General features: G+C 36.3%; 1 protein-coding gene across 16 annotated transcripts in view; it reads right to left on the reverse strand.

The window, feature by feature from the left end:
- The window catches only part of CASK (calcium/calmodulin-dependent serine protein kinase (MAGUK family)), a 350,351-nt gene that overhangs the window by 63,992 nt on the left and 258,517 nt on the right, over positions 1–27,842 (reverse strand). For 11 of the 16 annotated variants that reach the window (XM_004689959.2, XM_004689958.2, XM_012730304.1 and 8 more), the window contains exons 10-12: positions 25,302–25,401; positions 21,939–21,956; positions 12,963–13,084 (exon numbers count right to left, since the gene is read on the reverse strand). In XM_004689959.2, coding sequence (XP_004690016.1) covers positions 12,963–13,084; positions 21,939–21,956; positions 25,302–25,401 — 240 coding nt within the window. The remainder of the gene's footprint in view (positions 1–12,962; positions 13,085–21,938; positions 21,957–25,301; positions 25,402–27,842) is intronic. The other 5 variants (XM_012730315.1, XM_012730305.1, XM_004689960.1 and 2 more) reach the window with 1 other exon arrangement.

Raw genomic sequence — 27,842 nt, forward strand, 5'->3', positions numbered from 1 at the left:
CCCTATTCATACTTTACTGAAGTCCTACTATATATTAAGCAAAAAGATTCTACTTACTGGAGTTAATGAGATGAATAAGATTAGAACTCCTGTCCTCAAAGGATTTACAAATTCCAAAGACATGTATAACCAATGGCCCAGAAAGATATGACTGCTTGGTTCTTTTGAGGCTCTGTATGTGCTCCAGCACTATCAACTGGAAAGCTCTCAGTAAGTAGCCCCAAGTTGGGGACCTCCTGGATATGGATGCATAACATGTCAACTGCCACTTCCCCCCTCAATTTCTCTGAATGTATATTTTGCCTTAAGGTCTAAACATATTTTAGGGATACCCATAACAAATACAAGCCATTTGAGAAATGTGGCAAAGCAAGTAACTAAAAAGTCATTAATGGAGAAAAGTTCAGGTACAATGTAACTTTAAAGCACTTTAAAGAGTAGTCAAAATATGCAGCTTTTCAATGCCTCATTCTTATGGGTCATCTTCACATTGTTTGCTGTGTGTAAGGTGAAGCTGAAGTTGAACTTGAAGTTCAAGTCCAGTAGATTAGTCATGGTCTGGGCAAATACAAAATGATCAAGTTTTTGAGAACAAAGGAAGGCTTCAGCTCTTCTTTCTTTATCATCCATTGTCCCTTCCTATATTATATCGTGTATAAGGAATATTTAGAATGTCATTTGGGGCTTTAGCTGTTGTCTTGGACATTCAGCTAAAGTCCAGGGGTAAGGCAAATAGGAAGTAAGTAGTGTCAAGCTTTCAAGGATACTGCCAAGTCATCTTTCCAGGGCTGCTGAAAGGTGGCCCAAATGGCCCCTTCACACTTACCCCAGCACCTCTTACAGCGCCGCCCCCCACTCCCCATTCTGCATATAAAGGAAGAAGCCTGGAATCTGTAGGAGTCATAGACTGAGGAGAGTAAGTATATGATTTTGCCATTTTCTTTTTGTTGAGGATAGCAGAGGGGAGTTGCTCCCTCCCTCATGCAAAGTGAAGGATAATAGATGTTCCAAAAGAACCAAGCATAGAATGGTTCCATGCCAGCAAGATGAACTTACCATCTCATTGTCTGGAAGGATGCTAGTTGAGCTGCAGCAACTTGCAAGATGTACGAGGAAGGAACCCTGTGAAAGACAGAGTCCTTGGGGCAGCTCTGACACATGGTGCCTGCCTCTTCCCTGGCTGGAGGCTGTCTGGGGCAGCTCTTGATAGCAGAGTGAATGGCCAAAAGTGGAACAGTCCACATTTGTAGTGTATGGTGGGGCAAGAATGTGTGTTTCCCATGAGTCAAGCGTTGCCTCAGAACATAACCTAGCTGAAGTTGTCTTGATAGAACCCAGCCCAAGTGATTGGCTGCACAGAACAAGGGGACCCAGAAGTAAGTAGCTGTGGGGAAATACCTGGGAGCAGGAACTGGGAGGGTGCAGCAGAGTGAAAATGCAGAAAAAACATATTTACAGCCCGGGACAGAGACCACATTTGAATGCCTGCCACACCAAGCTATACACAGCCAAGAGGACATGATTATAAAGTGTAAGTGCCACTTTCTCTTTCCCCTGACCAGACTCCTGAGTTCTTTGATATTCACTAACAGTAGGTGTTTAGTATATATATATTTTTAATAAACGTGTATTTAAGCTGGAGCATAAGAACCGTAAGTAGATATTTTTGAAACGTCCAGAGCAACACAAAAATAAACAGAATGGGAATGCTTATTTTAGCTTGTTTCTTTAGGAACCAGTTATCATTTTTTTGGTCCTGCTTGCATAGTTAAAAAACTTTCCCTTAAAATGAAGGAGTATAATTGGACTTACATTTCTTTTCTTTATTGGTAAGTTTCACATACGACTTCATAAAATTTTCTATTTTAAAATATTTCATTTATTTATGCATGCAGAAACGGGGTACAGGCCAGAGGTGCAGGTGTGGTGAGAGGATTCACCAGAAACAGTGGGGAGCAGAACAGGCAGATTGGCAAAGTCCACTGCTGAGGGGAGCAGCGAGAGAGACAGGAGAGGTCTGCTCGCCATGGGGAGCACCTCCGGAGCGGGGACTGAACTCTCACTGAAGCAGCCATGGCCTGACTTATCTTCGCAGTGCAGCGCTCCAATCCACTGCGCCTCCAGGGAGGGCCCACTTCATAAAATTTTCAAGGGAGAATTTTGAGAGAGCTGAGGCCCGGTGAGGTGGAGTGATGGACCTGCAGCCAGAGCAGTGAGGCGGCATGGCCTTCTTCCCCCCCAGGTGTCTCCACTCTGTATCAGCACGCAGGAACACACAAAGTCAGGCCAGAGAGACCTCCAGCAAATGTTTTGGGGAAAACTGTAGATTTATACGCTGGCTGGAAAAAAAACTACGCTATGATTTAAAGGATATCAGCTAATCAACTACAAGCCTTCTCTTGTTAAAAATGTTAGAATCCTAATCTTTTCCTGGGTATATAGTCTAGATTTCAGGCTAAGTGAGCCATTCGGTCTCTGTCACAGACATTCATTCAGTCCAGCTATGTGGTACAAAGGCAGCCATTAATTCATAAATGAAGGGGCATAAAGTTTCAATCCAACTTTATTTAGAAAAACAGTTGGCTGACTGGAAACGGCCTGAGGACTGTATTTTGCCAACATCCATTCTAAAAGCTTAAATTCAAGGTGCACTTAAGTGACAAAACATATTTATGCCTGGAGGGAAAACAAGAATGAATTTATCATTGCTTTCTCTTTCTAATGAAATTAAGTTACTCAAGCAATTTTTATTAAAAAAAAAAAGTCAGACAGGCAAAACGAGGAAACAGCTGCAAAGGGAACCGACTGTCACACAGACTCACTCCAGATAGGCTGCTTTGCTTGCTCTCAGTTTCTGGCACTGGGCCAGGTCTGACCACAGACAGTCTTTATCGTCTGTCTTAAGGAGTTACAAGCAAGTTTCAGTAGGAGGCTGCATTCTATATTTGAGATGGGTTGTTTTAAACAAAGCAGAATAGAGTTGGTGGTAATCTTAAAGGCAATCCTCCATTATATCTCACTTTCTTCTGATTTCTAACCCTCAAATAGAAATCTTTGTTTTGCTCATAGTTTATGTATAGTATTTGGCAAGATCAACATTTATAATGAGTCAGCTGGCAGGGAGTGTAAGAAATCACAATCACTGGGTTGTGTTCCACTAACATTTTGGCACAGAGAAAACCAAATCTAAGTGCCAGGATGTATATTGCTTGTGATAAGACTGTAACTTGTGCAACTGGATTGCAGATATAGGCCAAATAATGAATGGATGTGTGTAGAGTTTCAGGGAACAGAGAAGTTCATTAGCAACCATCTTACCACTTACTTCAAAAATACTAAGTAAGCTCCCTGCTGGGAAAGAAATCAAGTCTTTTAGAGTCGAATATTTAGCTGTAAAATATGTAATGAAATATGCTTGTATTTTTGATCAACAGGTAACAGTGTTCACAGATTTACACTGCATAGAATAATGGGGATTGAAGTGACCTGTTCTAGAAAAACACTATCTTTTCTGATTATAAAAAGATATATATACACACATACACCATCCTTTTGAATCAGGAACATCCTTTGCAGTTTCTGTGAATTAACTGTGAAGAAGTTTGGTGAGTAGGACAAATTTCCAAAGTCACAGTTCACTTTGAACCCAGGTTAGCCTTGGCTCTCCAACAGCACATTTAAAATCTGGCAAAATGTTAGGAAAAGATGATTTAGGACTAAAATATAAGGAATTGCTATTCTACTACGGCACTGGAGCTGAAATTAGAGATCAGCAAAAAATCTTCTGAGCTTAAAAAAAAATCTATTTTCCTGCTTAAATTTATATATCGATCCAGCATCTTTAAGTTAAAAATATGAAAATGCCCTTTCAAAGATTTTTGGTATTATTAAACATTACATAGTCCAAAATGGGAGAAAAGTAATATATAGCAGTACAAAGAATATGTGAATGGGGAACATTAAGTATGAAAAAAGTACTACAAAATTTAAACTGGCACTATTAAACTTAGGGAAGAACTCACATAACCTATCCATCATACAGAAAGATCATGCCTCATTGGAATGTGAAGATTTTCAAAAAGAAAATAAAATCACCTAGGACATTTTTTTTTGTGAATAAAAAAAAATGCTTGTTAGTGCCAAAAATGTTTTTTTCCCTAAAAATCTACATTCTATAAAGTTTCTAAAAGTCATTTTAATTTTTTTAAATAGTCAAAGAAAACACTCAAAGATTAATTCTGGAGATGATTCTCCATGCATGGGGATAAAACAGTCCACTCATTTGAAGAGAGAACATTTTATTTGCACATGATCCTTAAAAATTTGTACTATGGGGAGCCTTGCTGGTGGTGCAATGGGTTAAAGCACAGCACTACAAAGCCAGCTGTAGCTGCTTCAGCAAGAGTTTGATCCCTGGCCAGGGAGGTGACTCACATGGCACAGCAGACCTCTCCTGCCTCACCCGCTGCTCCCTCAGCAGTGTACTTCATTCTGCTTGTTCTGCTCCCCACTCTGTCTCTGGTGAATCCTCTCACCACCCCAGTTCTGGCCTGTACCCCAGTTCTGTATGCATAAGTAAATCAATAATTTAAAAAACAAGTATTATTTGGTTCAATAGGATATGTATTAAAATTTGTACTATGTGCTAACTTTAGGACAAAAGCTCAGAAAACATGCTAATAACTAAATTTTGGAAATCTTAAAATAATCTTATTTCTCACCTAAGGAAAGTGTGGCAAATTTACAACTCTAGTAACCACAATAAAGTAGTTAGAGTCCCAACTTAGAGTTTAGATTTTCCCTGGAGAAAGGTCCAGGACTGCTATCATTTCTAAGCCCAGTTGATACTGGATAACTAGAGTTACAAATGTGTATCTGATGAACTGTATATTGTATTCTGTATTTATAGGAATGTTCCTGGAAGCATTTGAGCTACACAATCCAGGGAAACTTTAGCTAATAGTACAGGAGTGAAACACTAGCTTAAAACAAGCTTGAAAAATCATGATGGACATATATCCTTAGCTGAGAAGGGATTCAGGTTCTACTAATAATTCTATTCTAATTAAATTCATTATAATAGTTTTCTTCTGAGAGCAAATAGGAAAGTGAAAAATCAAAACATCTGAACCAATTCAAGATTTCCTGAAAGAGTTACAAAAAATAATTTGGATGCTAACAACAAATGTACCCTTTTTTGGGTTTAAGTTGTATTTTTCTTTGTACAGAGCTGCTCTTGTTTCAATCCCATTTGAACATCATGTTTATAAGGATTATTTTTGAATCCAAGAAATTAAGACTTTCTTGACCTCTAGTACAATCTCAAAAGTCTTCTTGCTGTTCTAACAATAACACCCACTGTGGTGGAGTTTTGACCAGTTGGCAGCTTTTTCTGAGAAACTAAATCACTGGACTCAGATGACCTAACTTGGCTGTTCTCTAGGCCTTTTTCAGTTAGCAAATAACTAAAATTCAGCCTTGTAAGACACAAATCATAGTGCCTAATTCTTGAGTAAGCAAAAGAAAGCATGAGAAAACACAGGCAATTAGATGATATTAGGCAGCCTTTGTTTTGCTTTTAAATCAAGCCTTCTGAAATAGTGTACTTTTTAATACTAGATTCCAAGAGTTTGCCCAACCATGAGAAGTTTCACTATATGTATATATTTTTTATTAAAAAAGAACCACTAAAAACATTTTTCAAGTTAAAACTTAATTTTCTAACCTGTGCTCTTCTGAACCACCAACAATTATAGTTAAATGACACACTAAATAAATATCTAGTTATTTTTAATTTGCTGCTTTAAAAGAAAGATATTTGTACTACATTAAATCATGTCATATTTTATGTAAGTACTAATGCAATGCAATAATTTTTCACTCATGATCTGGCTTTTATTTTTAACATAGGCAAACAGCAAGCATTGGTCTTAGTAGCGGTAGCAAGTACAAATTTCTGTTGTGGAAAGTTAAAAGAGAGACAATCTGGCAGAAACAAAGACAATCTTGCAGAAGTGGTTTTATGAGATAATGTTTGAAGGCCTCAAAAGGGAGAAGAAAGCACTCATTTTCTTGGACTGTGAATATAGCAGGCCAACCCCATCAAACATGCTTCAGTTGAGCATATCACATTCCTTTTTGGGGTAACCCCTCTTTTCCTTGCAAATAGCATATAGAACAATTAGTGTATGTTGCATTTTAAAACCTTTTTAGAACAATCAGTGTATGTTGCATTTTAAAAGCTTTTGGAACATTCCTATGTTGCCATAACAAGGGACTGGCACTCAGTGGGTAACAATGACACAGGGGACAAGACAATTCATTTTTCTTGGTATTTTAGAATAAATTGTAAGTTGTTTTAAGAAAAATAAGGAAATTGGAGGGGCTCTTGTAACTAGTAACATTTTTGGTAAAAATCATATGTTCCTTTCACAAGGATGTGTAACATAGGAGCTAGCTTGGAATCCTGAGATACCAGGTGCCTACAGAGGCAACAAAGGCTGATTCCCTACTTTAGACAGCTCCATTGGGAGAATATGTGGTATGTCCATATAATGGAATATTACATGGATTTAAAAATAAAGGAAATTCTCATGCATGCTACAGTATGGATAAACCGTGTGGCCATTATGGTACATGAAATAAGTCCATCACCGAAGGGCAATTAAGTATGATTCCACTTAGATAAAGTAACTACAGTAATCAAACTCATTGAGCCAGAAAGTAGAATGGTGGTTGCAAGGGGCTGGGCAGAGGAGACCATGTAGAGCTATTGTTTCTAAGTACAGAGTCTCAGTTGGGGGAGATGAAACAAGTTCTGGAGAAGGTTGGTAATGATGTTTGCAAAACAATGTAAATGTACCTAGTGTCACTGAACTGGACACTTAAAATGGTTAAGATGGTAATTTATCTACAATAAAAAGAGAAAATAAGTCAAAGAAAATCTGCCCAAAAGCTGTGAATTTTGGGAGATGATAAATATGTATTTGAATGTAGATGCAATTGAAAGAATATGCTAAAATATGTTGTTCTGAGATGTCCCATTTGTTAAAAAATACATAAAAATATGTAATTTATAATGTTTTTAAATAAAAGGATAATCTGGACTTCTTCCAAAAGTCACAATTACATATTGGTTAACAAAAAATTCCTTGAGATAAAACAAATTTGGCATTTTAAGTCAGTACCTGCTAAATTAACCACAAAACAAAAGACTTTCTAACTGGGCCTTTTCAAAGTGAGTGGATCTCTTACACTAGCTTTCTTCGTTATCCAGAAAGTGTATTTTCTTCCCAGATAAATATGTTTTCTTTAATTTAACTATGCTTTCTGACCAAGAACAGGTATAGAAGAGAAGGAAACCAGTTCATAGTTGTATCTGTCTCATGTATGAGATTCTTTTTATGATGCTTGCTTGTGCTAGTCTTAGATTTTAGAAATGACATACGTTTTTCATATTTTTTAAAAAATGATGTATTGCTAAAGAAAATGTATTTTAGTATTTGTATGTTATAATTATTGAAGAAATAAAATTATGCTCATTAGTAATATGAAAAAATAGGACAGGGAAATTACTGTAATAGTCCTGTGAAACCTAATGGATTGACCTCATTAGTGGGCTTTGGGCACTGAGAAAGGTAGGCTGTTTGGCTTTGCTATGTTGACATTAGGGCACAGGGCCAACAGGAGACTGGAAAGTACTGGTATATTTGGAGCAAGGAATTACAAATGGCATTATAGGAAGTACATACATTATAACCCACAGAACATGGTAGAATCTTCTAATAGTGCTTTACCTTAAAATAATACAAAAAGGGTAAAATAAATTTTTAAAATAAAAACAAAATATATTACTTCTCATTTCCACTTAAAGTCTGGTGATATCATTTCTTAAAAGTAAATTCGCCCACTGTCTACACAGTATGATGATTTTTGGTAAGTTTATACAGTTGTACAAACATTATCTCAATTTTTTTTGATTCCAAAGTTTCTTTGTGTCATAGCTAAGAATTCTTTGCCTAACTCAACGCAATGAATATTTGCTCCTATATTTTCTTTTTAAGCTTTTACAATAGATCTATGAGGTAGCTTGTGGAGATTTTTGGGTATGGTGTGAGGTAAAGGTTTGTGTTAATTTCTTTGCATATGTCTCTTCAATTGCTCCAGCAACAATTAAACACATACACATAGTCTCTTCCCTGTTGAATTGCCTTGGAACCTTTGTTGAAAATCAAGTGACCATGAATGTAAGGATTTATTTCTGAACTTTATGCTGTTTCATAGAATTATCTATCTTTACACTAATGCTATGCTACTTTCAGCTTTGAAATCAGTCCTTCTGTTCTTTTTTCAAAACTATTTTGGAATTTCTACATATATTTTAAGACCACCCTGTCAACTTCTAGCAAAAAAAAAATTCCACTAGGGTATTGAGAAGGATTGCAATGAATCAATAGGTGAACATGGGAAAAACTGCCATCTTACCAATCCTGAGTCCTTCAATCTATCCATATAGTATCTCTCTCCATTTATTTAAATCTTCTTTACTTTCGGTAATACTTTTAGTTTTCAGTATACAATTCACTAGTAGGTATTTTATTTTTTGATGATATTGTGAATATTTTTAAATTTTATATACAGATTATTAACTTGCATATAGAAATACAGTTAATTTTTTATATTACTCTACTTATCCTTCATACTTGTTACGCTTGCCTGTTAGTTCTAGTAGGTTTTTTTTTAGATTCCTTAGGATTTTTCTATCTTTGCAAGAAGATAGTTATACCTCTTCCTTTCCAACCTGCATACCTTGAATTTCTTTTTCCTACTTTATTCACTGGCTATATTCTCCAGTCCAATGCTGAATAAAATTGATGAGTGGACAATCTTTGCTTTGTTCTTGGTTATATTATTTTTCTATTGCTTTTTAACAAGTAAACATATGCTAAATAGCTTTTTTTAAAGCTATTTTTGAAAATGAAATTTGTTAATACCTACATTGAGAATGTAGAATTTTTTTTTGAATACCTCCAGGGCACATGATAATTCTGGCTCTCTTTATCTCAGATATTTGCAGCCCTTTTCCACTGACACTAATACTTCAATACATCTATGGAAACAGATATGAGTTTTTGCCCAGGTGTATATTTCAGTCTCAGTCCCAGCAGATAAGTAGCACAAGGATCACCCCACTATCCATCTGATTTCATAGTTGCTGAAACTGACTTTAAAACTGGAGCAGACCCTAAAAGTTATCAGTAGCTCACCTTTGTAGGTTTTCAGATAGGCTTTGTTATTCTACACATTTAATTGCAAATTCACTGGGCTACAAATTTGTGGGAAACTTAAGATTTTGCATTTTGTGACTGTTAATCTATTTAAACATCAAACTTATCATTGTAGCAAGTACTTCTCAGACCAAAAATTGCTCAAAAACATCACCAAATTATGTAGTAGTTCTATTTTTTTCACTTTAGGAAGCTTCTAAGTTCTAAAAATATGTTGTTCCCCAAATCCTAAATTAATATCATCCCAAAAAAGCAAGAGTAAATTAAGAGCTGTAGTTTTCCAGTGGTTAGCCCAAGTCAGATGGAAAAATTCTCTAATCTCTCTAAACAGTAAAAACAATTATAACACAGATGTCAGTTACACAAAATCTACAGGGTTTCATACCAATTTATTTCTGATGCATTATTTAAACTATTATTTAATCTATCATAAAATCTATATATAAATTTATATAAACCTGTAAAATAAATTGCTACTGCAGCTTTTTTTTTGCTTTATTAATTTAATCATCAACTATGTTTTAGAAAACATAATTTCAGACCCCCCCACCATGATATTAATGAGGTGGGTCATCACATTTACTATGGAAACAGCAGTCTGTAACAAATGTTAACAGCTGTTCAGAGGTATAACAGATGGTGGGCAAATGTTTAAAACTTAGTTGTCAAAGTTTGGCAGAGAGATAAATGTGTCATTTAACAATGTTTTGTAACATTGTTGACTTACAAAGTAAACATGTATTCTGTAACAGGAATATTTCTACAAGAAATTGAGAAGACTGAGAATCACTACCAAATAACATGTGCAAAATGCTATTTATCTGTACAAAAACTTTTTGATTTTTTAGCCGATCAGTTGATGGGTCACATGCAAGTTCCAACAACTTATCACATTCGAAGTTCTGGCTCAAAATATTTGTATGTATTGATATTGTGGTCTAGATGAAGAAAAGTAAATGTTTCACTGCCCTAAAAAAAAAAAAAATCACCACAAGCTCTAGAGATACTTTAATACCAATTCCCAAGAAAGGCTAATTACCAAATGACAGGGCACTGTCTCATTATTTTAAATTAAATTTTTGTAATCTGCATTCAAACCTGAAAAATCAACTCAGGGCAAAGTCAATTTTCCATGCTGTACTGAACCAAACACCAACTGTTCCCTTAAAATTCATGTCTGGGCCCTCCCTGGTGGTGCAGCGGGTTAAAGCACTGCACTAAGAAGCTTAAGCCACTTCTGCATGAGTTTGATTCCCGCCTGCCCCGTGGCGCGGCAGACCTCCCCTGGCCCGCCCGCTGCATCCCTCAGCAGTGACTTTGTTGATCTGCCTGTTCTCTTCCCCACTTTGTCTCTGGTGAAGCCTTTCTCCGCCCCTGAGCCTCTGGCCTGCACCCCAGTTCTGTATGCACAAATAAATAAATCTTTAAAAAAAAATTCATGTCTACCTGGAGCCTTAGAGTGTGAACTTATTTGGGAGTAGGGTCTTTACATATGTAATTAACATGGGGTCATGTTAGATTAAGGTGGACACTAAATAGCCATGTGAAGACATTGTCATCACTGTGTCTCTGACTAGAGTCTGTTTTTCTCTCTGTGAGTAGAGAATGCTGTGTGGACTTAAAGCTAGATGTAGCTACAACTCAAATTCCAAAGATTGCTGGTAACTACCAGAAAATGGAAGAGGGAAGGAAGGGAGTGTTGCTATGTGACTGAGAGGCACCTATGGATCCTAAACCCATAAGGACACCCTAAAGGGCTCTGGCCATCTGCGCCAAAAAGTAAAGGAAGCAGACTCTTAGTGTGAATGATCTTCAGGAGAATTAGTGTGCATCGGTAGGGAAGAGAATAGAAGAGATTCCTAGTAAGTTTCCAATAACCCCTCACCAAATTATCCATCTCCTCCAGTCAAACAGAGTCAGCCCAAAGTGGGGCCACTGCGGCCTGAAAGCCTGCCATGAGTCTAAGGTACCTTCTGAGGGGAACAGCAATGAAGGGATAAGGCAAGTCCGAGACAAAGTGAAAGTACAAGTCAAGATAATGGCTGTTATTATCTGTGGCAAGGACTGCCTTCCCACGAGTCTATCACCCACTTGTTTCTATACATCTCTCTTCCATGTTCCAAGTATATGTCAAAACTGGAAAAGCAAGAGGCCCCAAACCCCAGTGTCTACCTGCTTTCCGTGTTACAGAGCTCACCCCTAGTTCCCAGTTCCCAGTGGCTAGTCCCAGGTGGCTGCAAGGAAGTTTGTATGGGGGATGTGGCACCCATTTCACTGTATTGTATCTCCCTCTTCTAAGAGCATGGCTCTGTTGACACCCTGCTTTAGGACTTCTAATCTCTAGAACTATGAGAGAGTAATTTCTATTATGTTTTAAACTACCTTGTTTGTAGAACTTTGTAATGGTAACCTTAACAAACTAATACATATGCCAAATTGCATTTTCCTAAAATTGATGTCTGTGTGCCTATACACATACACACATCGCACCATCTTTGTATCAGAATTTTTCTTTCTAAAAAGTAAACACACTGGAATAATCTGGACAAGTGTTAAAGTGTACACTTTATATGCTAAAGTGTACACTGTGATGCTTCAACATCATATATGTTGTGAAAGATCTCACAATCCAGCTAATGAACTTATTCCCCACCTCACATATGTACTTTCTCTTGTTGAGACCAGTTAGAGAATTCAGTACTACCAACAATACTCCCCATGTATACATTCAATCCTCGGATCTTCTTCATCTTACCCTTCTACTAACCTCTCTCTATTTCCTCTAGTCCTCAGTACATAACAACCACTATTTTACTCCTCTTTTCTTAGTTTGATATTTTAGGGTAGCTTCCACAAATATGTGATGCCATGTAGTATTTGTCTTTGTCTGTCTGATTTTATTTAGCCCTTTTAAAACTATTGTTTCTCAGGTTTTCTGTAAAATACATTTTGGAAAATTTTGCTTTAGCTTGATGCCTCATATAGTGGATTAATCAGGTTTAGTATCAAAAAAGTTCTAGGGACTCCAAAGTAAATATTCCCTTACTAAGGGAATACAAAAAGATGACTATATACTAATACACTAATATATACTAAGAAAGTTTTCACTTTTGGAAGTGAACCAAGTTTTCTAAGAAAATTATTTTATTTAAAATGTGATTTAAAATTAATGTAGATGTGGACTGTCAGCTTCTGCTTTTGTTTTGTATCCCAGCCTGCTGTCAATGGTGCCTATTGTATTTAATGACAAAATGTAGTCATAGGTCTTGAGAAGACTATGGAAAGCAACAATTCTAAATATGGAGTACATATATGAATATAGTCCATTGTATAATTTATTTGTTTTTCTTTTCCCAGTACTCATGCTTGAAGTATAATCTTTTAAAACAATGTTTAAAGCAATAAAAAGTAATCACAGCTAAGACCAATGGGATGCTTCTAACAGAAACACATATACACACATATATATGTAAAAGTTTTCACTGTATATGCTAGACTATCTTGCATCTGTATCATGTATAATAGAATTTGTTTTCATTATGAATCTATGATGGATAACTTCCCACAAACTTGAATCAACTAAAAATGACCATAATGCTGGATGTCTGAAAATTCATGTAAAGTAAAAGGTACACTAAATATTCAATTTACAAGGAAAAAAATAGAAAGTCTTACATCTAGTAGTGTGTGAAGATGCTGATCCTGGAAAACACTATGTAGAAAATCTAAGTCCTTTTCACTGCAGTCTGTAAGTGCGTGAATTTCTTCCAGGCTGTCCAGTACCTGTGAGACTGCTCCTAAGGGAACAAGCAGAAAAGAAACAGCCAATACAGAAAGTCAATGTCAAACAAAACTTTGGGGCCTAAATATTAACTTAAGAACAATGAACCAACAATAGAGTTTCAAAGGGTAGTGCTTTTACTAAAGGAGAGACTTAAATGAGTTTCATATCAGTTAAGAGCAGATTACATATTTTCAATGAATTCATGTTCTTGATAATGCTTTTGTATACTCCTCATTTTTCAAAGCAAACTGAAGCTTATCTTACTTGAGTTAATGAAATTCATCAACCATAATTGAATTATTAGGTGCAGATCTGGGAAGATTTGTGTACAACAAATTATATACCAGGAAGACAGTGTGGGTTCCATGATCCCGTGATGCTTTGAAATATCACAGAAACAATACAGGCCAGCCTTTCATAGAGCTCATTCCATCAAGAAATGAAGGTAAAGTGAGTTGTAGACCTTAGCTGTGGGATGTTGCAACTGTGAGCTTCTGCTGTGTGAAACAGGCTTCTCGAATTTATATATATATTTCCATAACATTGATTTATATATAACAGTAGTCTGTGTTATAGAAGTATAGGATCTCTCCCCTCAGGTGTTGTTATACAACGTACCCATTTTTACTCAAACTTAAATTAGCAAAAATCCCAGTCTATTCCTCCCTTTACATACGAAGTTAAGAGAAACAGGTCATTCTTAGTCTTCTTATTTGGAAGACAAAGACACTTTCAAATAATATATTAAACATTAGGACAAATCATTTTGCAAGGCAAAGCAAATGGGAGTATGCTCACTTTTTAAATATTTTCTCTTATAGCCAGGAATCCAGAGAGACATCAAGAGGGAAAGATACATACCTTGTAACAAAGCCATCTATATAGTCTTACAGTAATGATTAGCGTATTTCACTCTGCAGACAACATGCACATACTCTCAAGAACAAAAGAACCCAAAGAGGTTTGACTTTGGGTTCCTCTACATTCCTCCTATAAGTGAGACCATTCAATATTTCTTTTTTCTGGCTTATTTCACTAAACATAATCCCTTCCAGCTCCATCCATGTTGCAGCAAAAGGCATGAGTTTATCCTTTTTGATTGCTAAGTAATATTCCATGGTGTGAATATACCACATCTTCTTGGATTAGTAGTTTTTAATAAGGACTGTTTTTGTTCTCCACTGGTTCATTTACCAATATCTGGAGATATTTTTGGTGTCACACTGTGGTGGTGGTGATGGTGAGTCTGGCTTGTGTTGTCATCTAGTGGGCAGTGATTCTACTAAGCATTCGTATAAAGCCCAGGATAGTTCTCAGCAGCCTAGAATGTCCACAGTGCTGAGGTTGAGAAACCCTGCTTTAGCGTTTCTGTTTTGGAACTCTGCGGATTCTAACTACACTGGTCTTGCATTTTATCCACTTGCATACACTCAGTGGTGAGAATGTAAATTAGTACCATTTTCCCCAAAAGCAACCTGATAACATACCCAAGAGCCTTAAAAATGTTCATACACTTTAATTCATTTACAAAAGCCTACTTTAAGAAAGCAAATGTAGAAAAAGATTTATGTATATCTATCATATAAAATGGAAAATAATAATAGTGATTACTTACATAATTATATAACATACAAATAGTGGAATAGTTAGTCAAGCAAAAAGTGTTTTTGAAGCATTTTTAAAGACAGAGAAATCCTCATGACATAAAATTCAAGAGAATAATGTAAAACCACATAAATTAGTATATAGCCAATTATGACAGAAAAAATATACAAATTCAGGAAGAAACTAAAATGAAGTGCACCAAGTGAGCAATCTTTATTTTCTTACTTATATTACATTTTGTTCTTGTCCATATTTTCCAAATTTTCTACAGCAGGAAAAAATTGCTTTCTTAGCAACTACCTTTTGCAATATTACTTTATGTAAAAGATTGGGGACTTAAGCCATAAATGAAGTGGCTACCCATGTGGAAATTACTGTGGCTTTTACTTTTTTTTTTAATTTTGAGATAATTGTAAATTAAAATGTAGGTATAAGAAATAATACAGAGTGATCCCCTAAACCCTTTATCCATTTTCCCCCAATGGTGACATCCTACAAAATTATCATACCCAGGATACTGACATCAATACAGTCAAGCTACAGAATACTTCATCACCACAAGGATCCTTCAGATTTCCCACTTCTAGTTACACTCCTTTCTCTCCCACTCTAGCCCTTCCTAATACCAAGCAACTGGTGCTAGAACTAATCTAGTCTTCATTTCTATACTTTTCTTATTTAAGAATGCTATATAAATGAAACCATAAAGGCATGTAATCTTTTGGGATTGGCTATTTTTCACTCTTGGTATTTTAAAATTTTGTCTAATAATTCATTAATGCATCAATAGACTGTTCCTTTTCCCCTTGGATAATATTCCATAGCATGGATGTACCACAGTTTGATGGGACTGTGGATAAATTTTAATGTCGTGTAATTATGCCTGCCACTGAAAACATTAAGTGATATCAATTTAGTGGGATAAAAAAAGTACAAGGCAGGCCATCCCTGGAGGTGCAACGGGTTAGGACATAGCACAACAAGCTGGCTGTAGCCGCTGCAATGCGAGTTCTATCCCTGGCCCCGGAAGTGATCCACATGGCGCGGCAGACCTCTCCTGACTTGCCCCCTGCTTCCCTCAGCAGTGTAGTTCGCTGATCTGCCTGTTCTGCTCCCCACCTTCTCTCTGGTGAATCCTCTCGCCGCCCCTGCACCTCTGGCTGGTACCCCAGTTCTGTATGCATAAGTAAATCTTTAGAAAAAAAGTACAAGGCAGAAATCAGTCCTTATCTTCCCTGTTGTTCCTGAAAAGGTTTTCAACCTAATCTACTTTGTTTTACCTGCTTTTCTCAGGATCTTTTCCTTTCTTTTCAGTGAGAAAAAAAAATCTGGGAATTAGTTCAAAGCCCTCATTGAACGTCTTGGAAAAGCAAGAGATGATGTGAAGTAATTAGTCCCAGATGTTTCAATGAACTCCCCACCCTAGCACACCATCTACAGCAGAATTGAGTGCCGCATTTTTTTTAAAGATTTATTTATTTATTCATACAGAACTGGGGTACAGGCCAGAGATGTGGAGGGTGAGAGGATTCACCAGAGAGACCGGGGAGCAGAACAGGCAGATCAACGAAGTACACTGCTGAGGGGAGCAGCGGGCGGGTCAGGAGAGGTCTGCCGCACCGTGTGGTCACCTCCGGGGCAGGCGGGGATCGAACTCATGCTGAAGTGGCTTTAGCTTCTTAGTGCAGTGCTTTAACCCGCTGCGCCACCAGGGAGGCCGAGTGCCGCATTTTAAAAAAAGATTTATTTATTTATGCATACAGAACTGGGTTACAGGCCAGAAGCACAGGGGTGGTGCAAGGATTCACCATAGCCAGAGTGGGGAGCAGAACAGACAGATCTACGCAGTACACTGCTGAGCGGAGCAGCGGGAGAAACAGGAGGTCTGCTGTGCCAGGTGGACCACTTCCTGGGCGCCAAGGCCAGCTTCACAGGGCTGTGTTTTAACCTGCTGCCCACCAGGGAGGGCCCGAGTGCTGCATTTCTAAAGGTACTAAAGCATTCCTAAACTTTTGAGACTGCAATAACAAAATACTAATGACATATATTTTTAATTCAGAGATATCACAGAAACCTAATTCTCATTTTTATTCAGTTATCTTAGTGGAATTTTATCTACGTTTCATTGTCTTTATCCAGCATTGCTTATGTTAATATATAGCCTAGCCAGCAGTTTATCAATATTGTAAGATTAACATAAAAACAATCCTGTATCAAGTGAGTATTAACATGGCATTTTGATGCCAATTAAGAGGGAATTTTAGCTGTACCATTTCAGGGAAATACCATCTGTTGGTCTGTGAACTTCCAAAGCTGGCTGTGTGGGTTTACTCTTATTATTTGCACTTACTAATTAATCCAGTAATTAATAATAAGTAATCCAGTAATTTATAATAGTAATAGCAGCCCCTAATTTCTGAGTGCATGTTATGCCAGGAGCAGCCTCCCAGTAAGACAGATACACTACCAGACCTACCTAGGCAGGGATCTGAGGTTGAGGTGGGTCAAGAGAAGGCCACAGTGAGAAGCGCTGAGCCATGGCTCAATCCTGTTGCATCTGGCTCCAAAGTCTAAGTTCTGCCTGACTTTATACACTAATTGGTTGGAAACATAAGTGGAATCTTCAAGAAGCTATGTAGGAGTTATGCATGGATATGGAAGCTAGGAAAGAACTTGAACTCTTTCAGGCAAACAATCACTGAAACCTGTCTTGCCAGGTGCTAGGCAGGGGCTTCCAAAAAGCAGGCTGATCCCTGACCTCCAGGGAGGTGCTCTCAGGCTTGCACGGGAAGAAGGTATACTGAACCCTGAAGTAGATGATGCAGAAGGGGTAAAAAGAAAGTGACAAGGAAAGAGGCTGCTGGAGAGAAACTGGGGAGCCTCAGAGAAGTGATGGGGGTGGCAGGAGTTCACCACCTCCAGCGCGGGTCTCATCTCTGATGGATCCAGGGGATGCTTTGCCGGAAAGCACACGGGCATTTGTGAGCCTGTGCTTCCAGTAGGCGAGACCTCCTGGTCTACTTACGCTCCTTGGATCTGTCGCCTTTTGAGTAGCAGAGCAGGAAGATGGATGAAGTACACTGCTCAGTGGAACAGCGGGCGGGTCAGGAGAGGTCTGCCAAGCCATGTGGATCACCCCCGGGTTGGGAATAGAACTCGCACTGAAGCGGCAGTGGCTAGCTTGCAGTGCTGCGTCCTAACCTGTTGTGCCACCGAGGAGGGCCTGATTTATATTCTTAATCTTGTACCCAAATGTGACTAGCTTTGTGGGTTTTCTATTGTGGAAGGGAGCATTGCCATACCTGTACTCAAACTGCCTATTACATGCTCTGGAAAGTGTCCTTAATTTTACATTTCTCCATTTCTACTTCATCTTTTCAAACAGAATGAACACATATTTTTTTTCTAATCTCAAAATCTTTCTTCACTCTTAATCATTTTAACATCTTTCACTGTTCTTTCTTTCTTTGGGTATAACCAGCAGAACCATAGGATATAGTCATCATCTGAAAAATATATGTAATTGATAGCTGGAGTTCAATACCAAGTCCATCTAAAAATCTTGTATTTTTTCAACTCAATATAAAATATAAACACACACAGGCATTTTGGGGACTTTCCCATCATTTTTAAAATCAAAATAATACAGCACAATACATATACAGAGGCTTGAAAGCTACTACTAGCATTTACTTTTCTCAGATATTTAGAAGGACTTTTTCCCTCTTGAAACTACAAATAAACTTGTGTCTACCTGGAAAAAGACAATAAATTATAAGAACATGGGCTCAACTTAGAGGGCAGTTTAATGGAGGACTGAGGTATCCAATACATTTTTCTATTCCAGGCTACACTTTACAGTGTATTTTGTACAAAAAGAAACAACAACACATTTGATTAAAAAAAATTTTTCTGAGCAAATTCTGAAGAATGAAAATAAAATATTATAATGAAAGTCTTAAGCAAAGAGTTTCTTTTATTAACAATGTTCCTTAAAGTAGTAACGAAAATTACTTTAATACTTATATTTGCATAAGTTTATAAGTTTATAAGATTCCAAAGTGATTTCCACTTATTAACTAATGTCATTCCTGCAGGCAAGTATTTTTTATTAGATAAATCAGAGGTTCCGCAGGCTTAAGTGGCCTTGGTTCCACAGCAGTGAGCATAAGAGCAAGTTCTAGAACCCAGGTCTCTGTCCTGAAATCATGTTTCATATACCTGAATAATTTTTGAGATCACATCCAATTTCTACTCTCTTTTAAATCTGAACTATATCTACCACCTAAGGCTTATTTTCTTAGCTCTTGGTCTAATTTTCACATTGATAAATTTTATTACAAAGTAATCAAACTCTGCCTTCAGCACATTTTATTTAATCTTGTACACAATTCAATTGGTAAATCAAGTTTGTATATAAAAATAGGTAGATAATCATACATTTTAACTTTGAACATTTCCATTTTTATAAGAGTCTCACTAATATAAACAAGTCTCTAAAAATGTTCTGCTGCTATTATGAAATAATAAAAAGAGCATAAATATGCCAACTGTTTAAAAAATGTTTTCTGAGTCTATTTCTTGAAAGAGGAATGTACTTCTAAGGTCAATAAAAACTTTGAATCTAGAACAATTTCATTATAAGACTGGAAAAATCTCATAAAAAAATAGTTGACTGAGTAAAAATAACCAAACAGCAGGACAGAAAAATAAACAGTAGAATGTTTAAATGACAAAGTTCTCACTGTCAAAATTGGTTGGGTCTGTCTGAAAACTCTTTCTCCCTATGCTTTACCATGAAAATTTCAAACACAGATAGTTAAAGAATGGTACTCATACCCTAGATTCTATAATTGCTAATAGTTTGATACTTGCTTCATCACACATCTATCCAGTCATCAATTCACTATATTTTTCCTTCACAATGGGTGGTAGAGTGGCCAACATCAGTCCGCTTCACCCCAAAATGTTTCAGTATAGATTTCAATACTTTTTTTCTGTTTTCCAGGTAAAATTTACATAGAGTGAAATATATAAAGCTTAAGTGTATCATTCAACAGTTTTGAGATATGTATATACTGCATACACCCAGGTATGCAGGTATTTTAACAACAAATATTTATATGCTTGCATTCAACACCTGAATCTAGTTTGGCTTCTCCTGAAGAGCAAGTTATAACCTCTCTTGCGATTATATTAGCAAGCCCCTTCATAGAATATGGAATCACTGCACACATATTCTCATCACCCAATCAAAGCCCCTTTTAGTAAGCACATTAGCAATAACAAATCTGCTTACTGGGCCTTCCTGGTGGTGCAGGGGTTAAAGTCTCAGTGCTATCAAGTTATTCCAGCCACTGCAACATGAGTTTGCCCCCCAGCCAGGGAGCTGACCCACATGGCGCAGCAGACCACTCCTGTCTTTCTCACTGCTCCCCTCAGCAGTTTATCTCAGAAATTGCCCTGTTCTGCTCCCCACTGTCTCTGGTGAATGCTTACATCCCCTGCACCTCTGGTCTACACCCCAGTTCTTGTATAAGTGAGTAAATCCAATAAATCTTTTAAAAGATATGCTAACTAAGGTGATTTAAGTTAAAACTCACCAACTTAAATGTAAATTTTATCAACTCCCTTTGCAGTTAATCTCTTTCTCTTTGTCTTACCCTTATACTGTAGAATAGCTTTTATTTCCTCTTTGTAAAACAGAACTGGATATTAATTGAGTTATAGCCAATAGAGAACCCTGTAATAGAAACTGTATGTTGGATTTAATCATCTGTGCTATATCCAATCCAAGTTATAAAACCTACACCTGGCAATAAAAGCTTTAGATTCTTTATGAATAGATTATAATGTAGATGCACTGAAATTTATTACAGGAAGTTGCCATTATGCTTGTTAAAATAGTAGTATATGTGTTCAAATAGTAACATCATAGGGTATGGGTTGGATTTACTGGCACACTTGTAATTAACAAAGTGTTAAGACTGTGGCTTCTGTTAGGGCTTTTATTCTCATTGTTCACCTCCTTCTTCCATCATTCCTGCTGGCAGAAGCAAACTGCTATACTGTGAGTAGCTCTATGGAGAGGCCCAATAGCTGTGAGGAACTTTGAAGCCTCTGCGACGGGGCCTTCAGATGAGACTGCATGCAGCTCTGGACCACAGCTTTTCTTCACTCTCATGAGAAATCTTGAGTCAGATGGATTCAGCTACACTGTGCTTGGATTCCTGACCCAGGAAACTTGAGATGACAAGTGCTACTCCGAGATTATTTAGATTATTTACTGCAAGCAACAGATAACTAAAAATGGTGAGATGTTTTTATTAAAGAGGCTGCAATTTGTGTTACAAGCCACTAATGCAATAAAACGAGACAATGAGTTTAATTATCAGGAGCCTGATTTTCTGATTTATCTTTGGCTCATATATATATATTTCTCTCCCTGCAAATAAGCACAATGTTGAGATGAGGGTTTGCTGCATTATGCTCACTGAAATTTTTGTTGAAATAATTGTAGATTCATATGCAGCTGTAAGAAATGATAAAGATCCCTTGTATCCTATGCATAGTTCCTCCACTAGTTTATAAAACTACAGTATAATATCACAACCAGAATATACTGACGTTGATCTAATACATCCATCTTATTCAGACTGCTTTAGTTTCACTTGTAGTCATCTCTGTGTGTGTGTGTAATTTGACATACTTTTTACCTTAACATTCTCACATACTCACATTTTATGCCTTTGTAATTAAAATCTAACCATTATATTATTCTTCATAAACATTCTATCTGATGGTAAAAGTTGTTAGACATGATTTAGGAATGAATTTCACAGCTCCACATTAAATTGAAAGCACAGTAACAGGGGATAAGACAAACCATGAGCAGATTACATAATTGTCAAAGGAAAATTCACTTACCCTACAAGTTTTCTTGACAGCAAATTCCAAAGTAAAATATTACCTGTTTTCCAGAATTAATGAATTTGTGCTTGAAATTCAGATGTGAAATATTATTAGATGCATTTGAAATTTTAACACAGCCTCTTTTTCCTCTTATGAAAGAAATTATTCATATGACAATGCCTCAGGAAATCAATATATCCCATCTTTAGTCTTATGATCAGGCAGTGTTAAAATTTATAACTAAACATCTAAACACAAACAGCCAAGGAAAAAGTTAAGCTATAAATCATGCAAAGCCAAACACTTTTGCATAAAAGATTAACATTAGAGGAAAACAAAGGGATACCTACTTTCTGCTGCTAGAAGTCCTAGGAGAAAGGCAGCATATGGACAAATAACAAACAGTATGATTTTAGAGCAAACAGGTTACTGAGCCACAGTTGAGCCCACTAGAGAAGTCACCGGAGCATGGTCCCTCAGCAGACCCAACATGAACCGTAGTGTTCTATGAGCACATTTATTTGGATTGTTTAGGACCGTTCTGATTCTGACTTCTTCAATTTGAAATATCATAACAGAATATTTCTACTTTACATTAGTAAGTAACAAAGCAACAATAGATTGTCATCAGATCAAACCCACTAAAGTCTAGGGAATATAAAATGGACTAATTTCAAGTATCAAAAGGAAAAATAAACTCATATAAAAAAGTTTTACTATATAAGTGGCATACCTAAATATGTTAAGACTTCTTTAGATGACAAATTGGGAAACTGATCTGTTTTAAATTGTGATTGTTGGATAAAATAGAATTTTGGAGAGATCAAAATACGATTGACAGCATGTAAGTATGTCAAATGAGGTCTTGACATCCTTACCATTAATTATTATTTCAGAGAAAGACTAGAAAAGGTCTCGAAAGAATAAAAACAGCCCATGTGAAGACAGGGCAGCTGGTGGTCTTGCTACTCTCTCTTACCAATCCTGCCTGCAGTATTCCATCACCCTTGCCTTTGAGGCACAAGCTCTCTGGTCAGTTTTTCCTTTTTGCCATGGACTTGGAAGAACTTTCAGGTAATGATGGAAAGTGCACTGTACTTTTTAACTGTAAAACAAACCCACATTTTGGTAAACAGAGAGACAGTGAAGGGATAATGTTGGGAAATTCAATGATGAAGAATTTAAGGATTAAAAATGAATACAAAACAATTTAGGGTTTCACATGAAAATATTAAAAAGTATGGACAAAGTGAAAAATGAAAATATGGATGTCTTTTATGAAAGTGTAAAGCTCTGTTAGTCCAGGTAAAATATATAATAGATGTTTGTAACCAACCATACAACCGCTATTGTTGATTTCAGAAAAGGAAATTAATTGGTAGATAGCTAAATTTACTGACATAGCTATTTGATAAATAATACTGATAAAATCATATAATGCTTCCCTATAAGTGGCCTAATATTAAAATTAATTTTAAGAATATGAAATATTCATGACAGCTATGTGAAAACAAGGAAAATATGAAAACTTTCTTCAAATTTTTCCTTTGTCTTTGACTTCTGAATATATAATTTTCCTTCTCATTTAGTGTAGGTCATAAAACATGCATACTGCATAGTAACTCTATTATCTCTTAATTTAAGCACCCAGACAGTACTTTATACAAATATAGAGACCAGTATTTAATATGCCAACTAAAGATATAGACTACCTACAAAATCGCTTGGATGCAGAAATTTAAAAAGACAAAAAAAAAAAAGAAAAGAAATAGGGTATGACTACAGGAAACAGAGGCACAAAAGAATGCTAAATTGTGAAAAACTAATTTTAGGGCTGGCAAGCTGCCTGCAAGACCGTGTGAGAAGTTTTCTTTTTCTTTAAAAAGCAAGTACTGGAATCAGAAACTATTTTAACGATATCATTTAAGATTGTATTGAAAAACAGAGCACATTGGGCAATAAAAATGTATTTAATGGAAAATAATTATGTCTATGACCGTAGAGAATTTCTTGCCTTAAAGAAAAAAAACAAGCATGCACAGAAAGGAACACTTAAGAACTCATTAAACTCTTGCTAGCAGAGGTAATTATTAAGGTACAACATTAAAGATTTGGTCTATGAAGCTGTTTCAAAGACCACATTGCTCACTAGGCCCATTTCTAAAGATGAAAATGGCACTAAAAGTCTTAAATGTATTCCTAGTAGGTGGCTATCTCATGTAGCCACAGTAGCACATAAAACCATTATTACACCCACTCTCCCTAGATAAGATCAACTAATCTGAAGATATAAGAAAAGGTTTGACCTAACAATAAGAACAAACCCACACGTGGAGGGAACAAAATAGACTGGAAGAATAATAGACAGACATGAAATGAGAGTGAACACAAGTGTAAACACAACTGTGGCCTTGACTTTCATGTGGCAAGGAGGTTGAATAATTACCAAGTCAGCATAAGAGGAAAACAGCCAGGGCTTCTCAAAGCGTCTCTTCTCTGATATTCCTATTTCTGAAGTTTTTGGAAATCACCTTCGCTTAAAAGAGGAAGATTCATATCCCAATTGGTAAAGGTCAAAATGAGGAACTATATAGCTGCTAGACTGGAAAACTTGATCCTGTTATTTTGCACATATCACTTGATGAGAAATTCTGTCTCTCTCTCTGTGTATATGTGAATGTATATGTGTATGTGCACATAACCTATAAACAGGAGAGAGAAGCAGCAGAAATACTGACAAATGCTCATGGTTCCAAGAAGAAAAAAGTATTAGCATAACCGTCTTTCTTATATTGCTAACTTTGAAGGACAAACAACTCATGCTTCAGGAAGGGCCCTAGGTTTTTATTCCAATGATAAGCAAAGAATACTATAAGCCAGTCCAAGAATACAAAAATTTAATCACCAGCGAAAAGTTAACTCCATGATAAACAGTGAATGATTCTAATGAAATAAGAAAAACAAAACACATGATTCAGGTGTTACTTAAAAAAATTATGTAAGTAAATTTATGAAAAGAATATGTAAGTAAAATTTAAAAGCTATAAGATATACATACATGCGTTTACAGATACATGTAAGTGGATTCTATAAATTTCTTGTAAATTTATAGGAGGCCTCACTGGTAAGTGGAAATCTGAGAATTTTATGAAATAATTTTGTGAATGCAAGTGGTGTTTTTCAGAAATATTCACATATATAAAGTTCTTCTATGTTCTTCTGTGAATGTTTGCATACATATGTTATGACTTTATAAAGAGAAGAACTTGTAAATTGTTTCAAGATGTAACTCACAAGACAGCTTTACAGTGAAAGATTCAGTTACAAGCAGTGTTATCCCGAAGTCTGATCTGATATAGCTGGCATGAAGAAAATCTTTTATCACAAGTTTTTGTGAGGTAGAAGGTACTCATAAGAATCCCAAAAGACTGTCTTCAGTGTTGGACTGAATAAAGTACAGCACTGGGTCAAGAGTGGGGAAAGAGGAAGTAAAATTTCTGAGGTAAAAAAAAAATGTTGCAGTAGCAGAAAACAATTTTGTGTTAAAATTAAAAGGAAGCAGACACGTAGATGGGATTTGGTTGCTAACAATCTTCCTCAGAATTCTTTGGAGGATATGACTAGATTCACAAAATATGTTTCTTCGCAATGGAAGTAAAAGAATATGGACACCGTTTGATTCACACTGGTGAATGAATGAGTGATTCAGTTACCTGAGGAGGTAGGGTCTTCGGAGAAATCTGGCAACTCTTCTGGGGGATCCCCATAGAATGAGTTGAATTTGTGACTTGACACAGCTGCTAGTACTGCACCCTAAGAAGAGATAGGAAAATATATTAGTAAAACAAATACATAAATATAAAAAGTTAATAAATGGTTATTTAAGGATTATTCAGAAATCCAATTATATAAATGATTGTTACAATAGAACAGTTTTTAAATAATGTTGGATTTCTTCAGATAAACCACATATGCATACACTAGAGTAATAGTGTTGGGGATTGCAAAGTATATAAAACATTTACATCTTGAATTCTCCTATGTACCATACAATGTAATATTCTGCAGCGAGTATAAAATGATCCTGCAGGGAGGATGTTTAATGAAATGGAAAGAAGCATGGGATGAATTATATTTAAAAAAAGATTTTAAAACAATCTTAGGTATGTCCTATTTTTTAGGAAGAAAAAAGGAAAATCTTTTTTGAAATAAAGTCGGTAAAAATAGAAATGACTGACTATTATACCAAAATGTTAACAACATTAATTATCTCTGGGTAGTAGGTATAAGTCAATTATTTAAAATCTCTTCCCCCCTTTCTTTTTGTTCACAATGATTATTCGTTAGTCTTGCACAGTAATTCTCAATCAGGTTGCATGTCAGAATGATGATCCTTTGAAACCACACACATAATCTCCCTTGATTTCTGATACAGTCATATAGAATGTCTGATATTTCTGATGAATGTTGAGTAGAAACAAGTTGAGAATTATTGTTTCAGTAACAAGAAGAACAATGAAAGTTATTTTGTGTAAGTGTTCAATTCTTCCAGTGTTAAATGAAGGTCAGAATATTTGTCTTTGTCACTTTCCAGATACTTCATGTTGCTTCAGTTTATTTAACCTCTTGAGGTTTTCTAATTTATAAAGAGAGGATGTTAAAACTAACATAATTTACCTTATAAGGTTGCCAAAAGTCATAATGTATGTGAAAGTAAGCAGACTTAAAGCATTCCATACATTTAAATCATTACTAACCCTCTAACAAAGCTAAAACATGAGCAGTCTTCTATTGGTCAAGGTAGAATTGATCATTAAGGTAGTCCAAGTATCAAATCACTTAATAAGTCTAAGCCTACATTAGCCGAACTTTACATTTTAACTATTGAGCTCTTAGATTTTTCTGAAAAGATAAATCATTATTGTGTGCAGACATTTATTAAATATATAAATACACTTCCACAAGGTTTATTTTTAGAAGGTGATCATGCTAGAGTTTCTGTCTACAAACATAAATGGATAAACAGAATGAAGAAAGGAAAGGCAAAATACCCCAACCCAACCCCCACACAAAACCAACAGAGAAGTGAGCTCGACACCATTCCAAACAGCTTTTTAGATTTCCAAAAGTTCGGGGGTTAATACAGGAGAGGTTCTTATGTAGCATTTTATGATCAGTTACCATGTTTAAAAAAATAAGTATCGGCCCTCCCTGGTGGTGCAGCGGGTTAAAGCACAACACTAAGAAGCTTAATGAGTTCGATCCCCGCCTGCCCCAGAGGAGTTTGATCCCCGCCTGCCCCAGAGGAGATCCACATGGCGCGGCAGACCTCTCCTGACCTGCCCACTGCTCCCCTCAGCAGTGTACTTCTTCTATCTGCCTGTTCTGCTCCCCACTCTGTCTCTGGTGGATCCTCTCACCCTCCGCATCTCTGGCCTGTACCCCAGTTCTGTATGAATAAATAAATCTCTTAAAAAAATAAGTATCGAATATTGAGTTCTTTGTACAGTAAAAGCTTATTTCATTTATTATATGTTTCCCTAAAAGCTGGGTGGGAATAGAACTTTTACATATCAAATCATATGTTTTCCACAATGAAACTAAAATTTAGAGATGCTTTATTTTTATTTCCAGCAAAGTACAACTGTTATTTTCATGTTTCAAGGACTGTTCTAGCTACTGCTACTGTAGTCAAAAATCTATAAATATTACTAGGAAATTACCATATAAAAGAGCTCTAAGAGGTAAATTCTTTACAAACAATGGTGGCAAGTTCCTTATTTGTCTTATGGCTAGCAATTTTGTTTAGGTAGTTCTTTAAACGCAGTGGCTGCATGTGGTTGGAACATTCAATGCAAAGCTGTTACACAAATAGCAAAATGTTTCCAAAACATGGTATGGATTTATAACATTTCATTAAGAGCGTGAGAGTCAACATTAGGGATGATTCATTCCTCGAGACCCATTTTGCAGATGAGGAAGTTGAGGTCCAGAGAGGTTTAGCAACCTGTTAAAGTTGCGTACAACTTAGATATAGAATCAAGAGTATATGGAATTGAGATTCTGATTTGTGCCCCTGTTTAAAGGTGGTATTACTACCGAGGGTCAATAATCTTTTTCAGTAAAAGGGTCAGACAGTAAATACTTTAGACTTGAAGGCCAAATGGTCTCTATTGCAAACATTCAATCCTTCCACTGTAGTGTGAAAACATTACAATTAGTAATATGTACATGAATGTACACTGTTGTGTTCC

Source organism: Condylura cristata, unplaced genomic scaffold (assembly GCF_000260355.1).
Source record: "Condylura cristata isolate star-nosed mole 26May11 unplaced genomic scaffold, ConCri1.0 scaffold00027, whole genome shotgun sequence".
Taxonomy (NCBI): domain Eukaryota; kingdom Metazoa; phylum Chordata; class Mammalia; order Eulipotyphla; family Talpidae; genus Condylura; species Condylura cristata.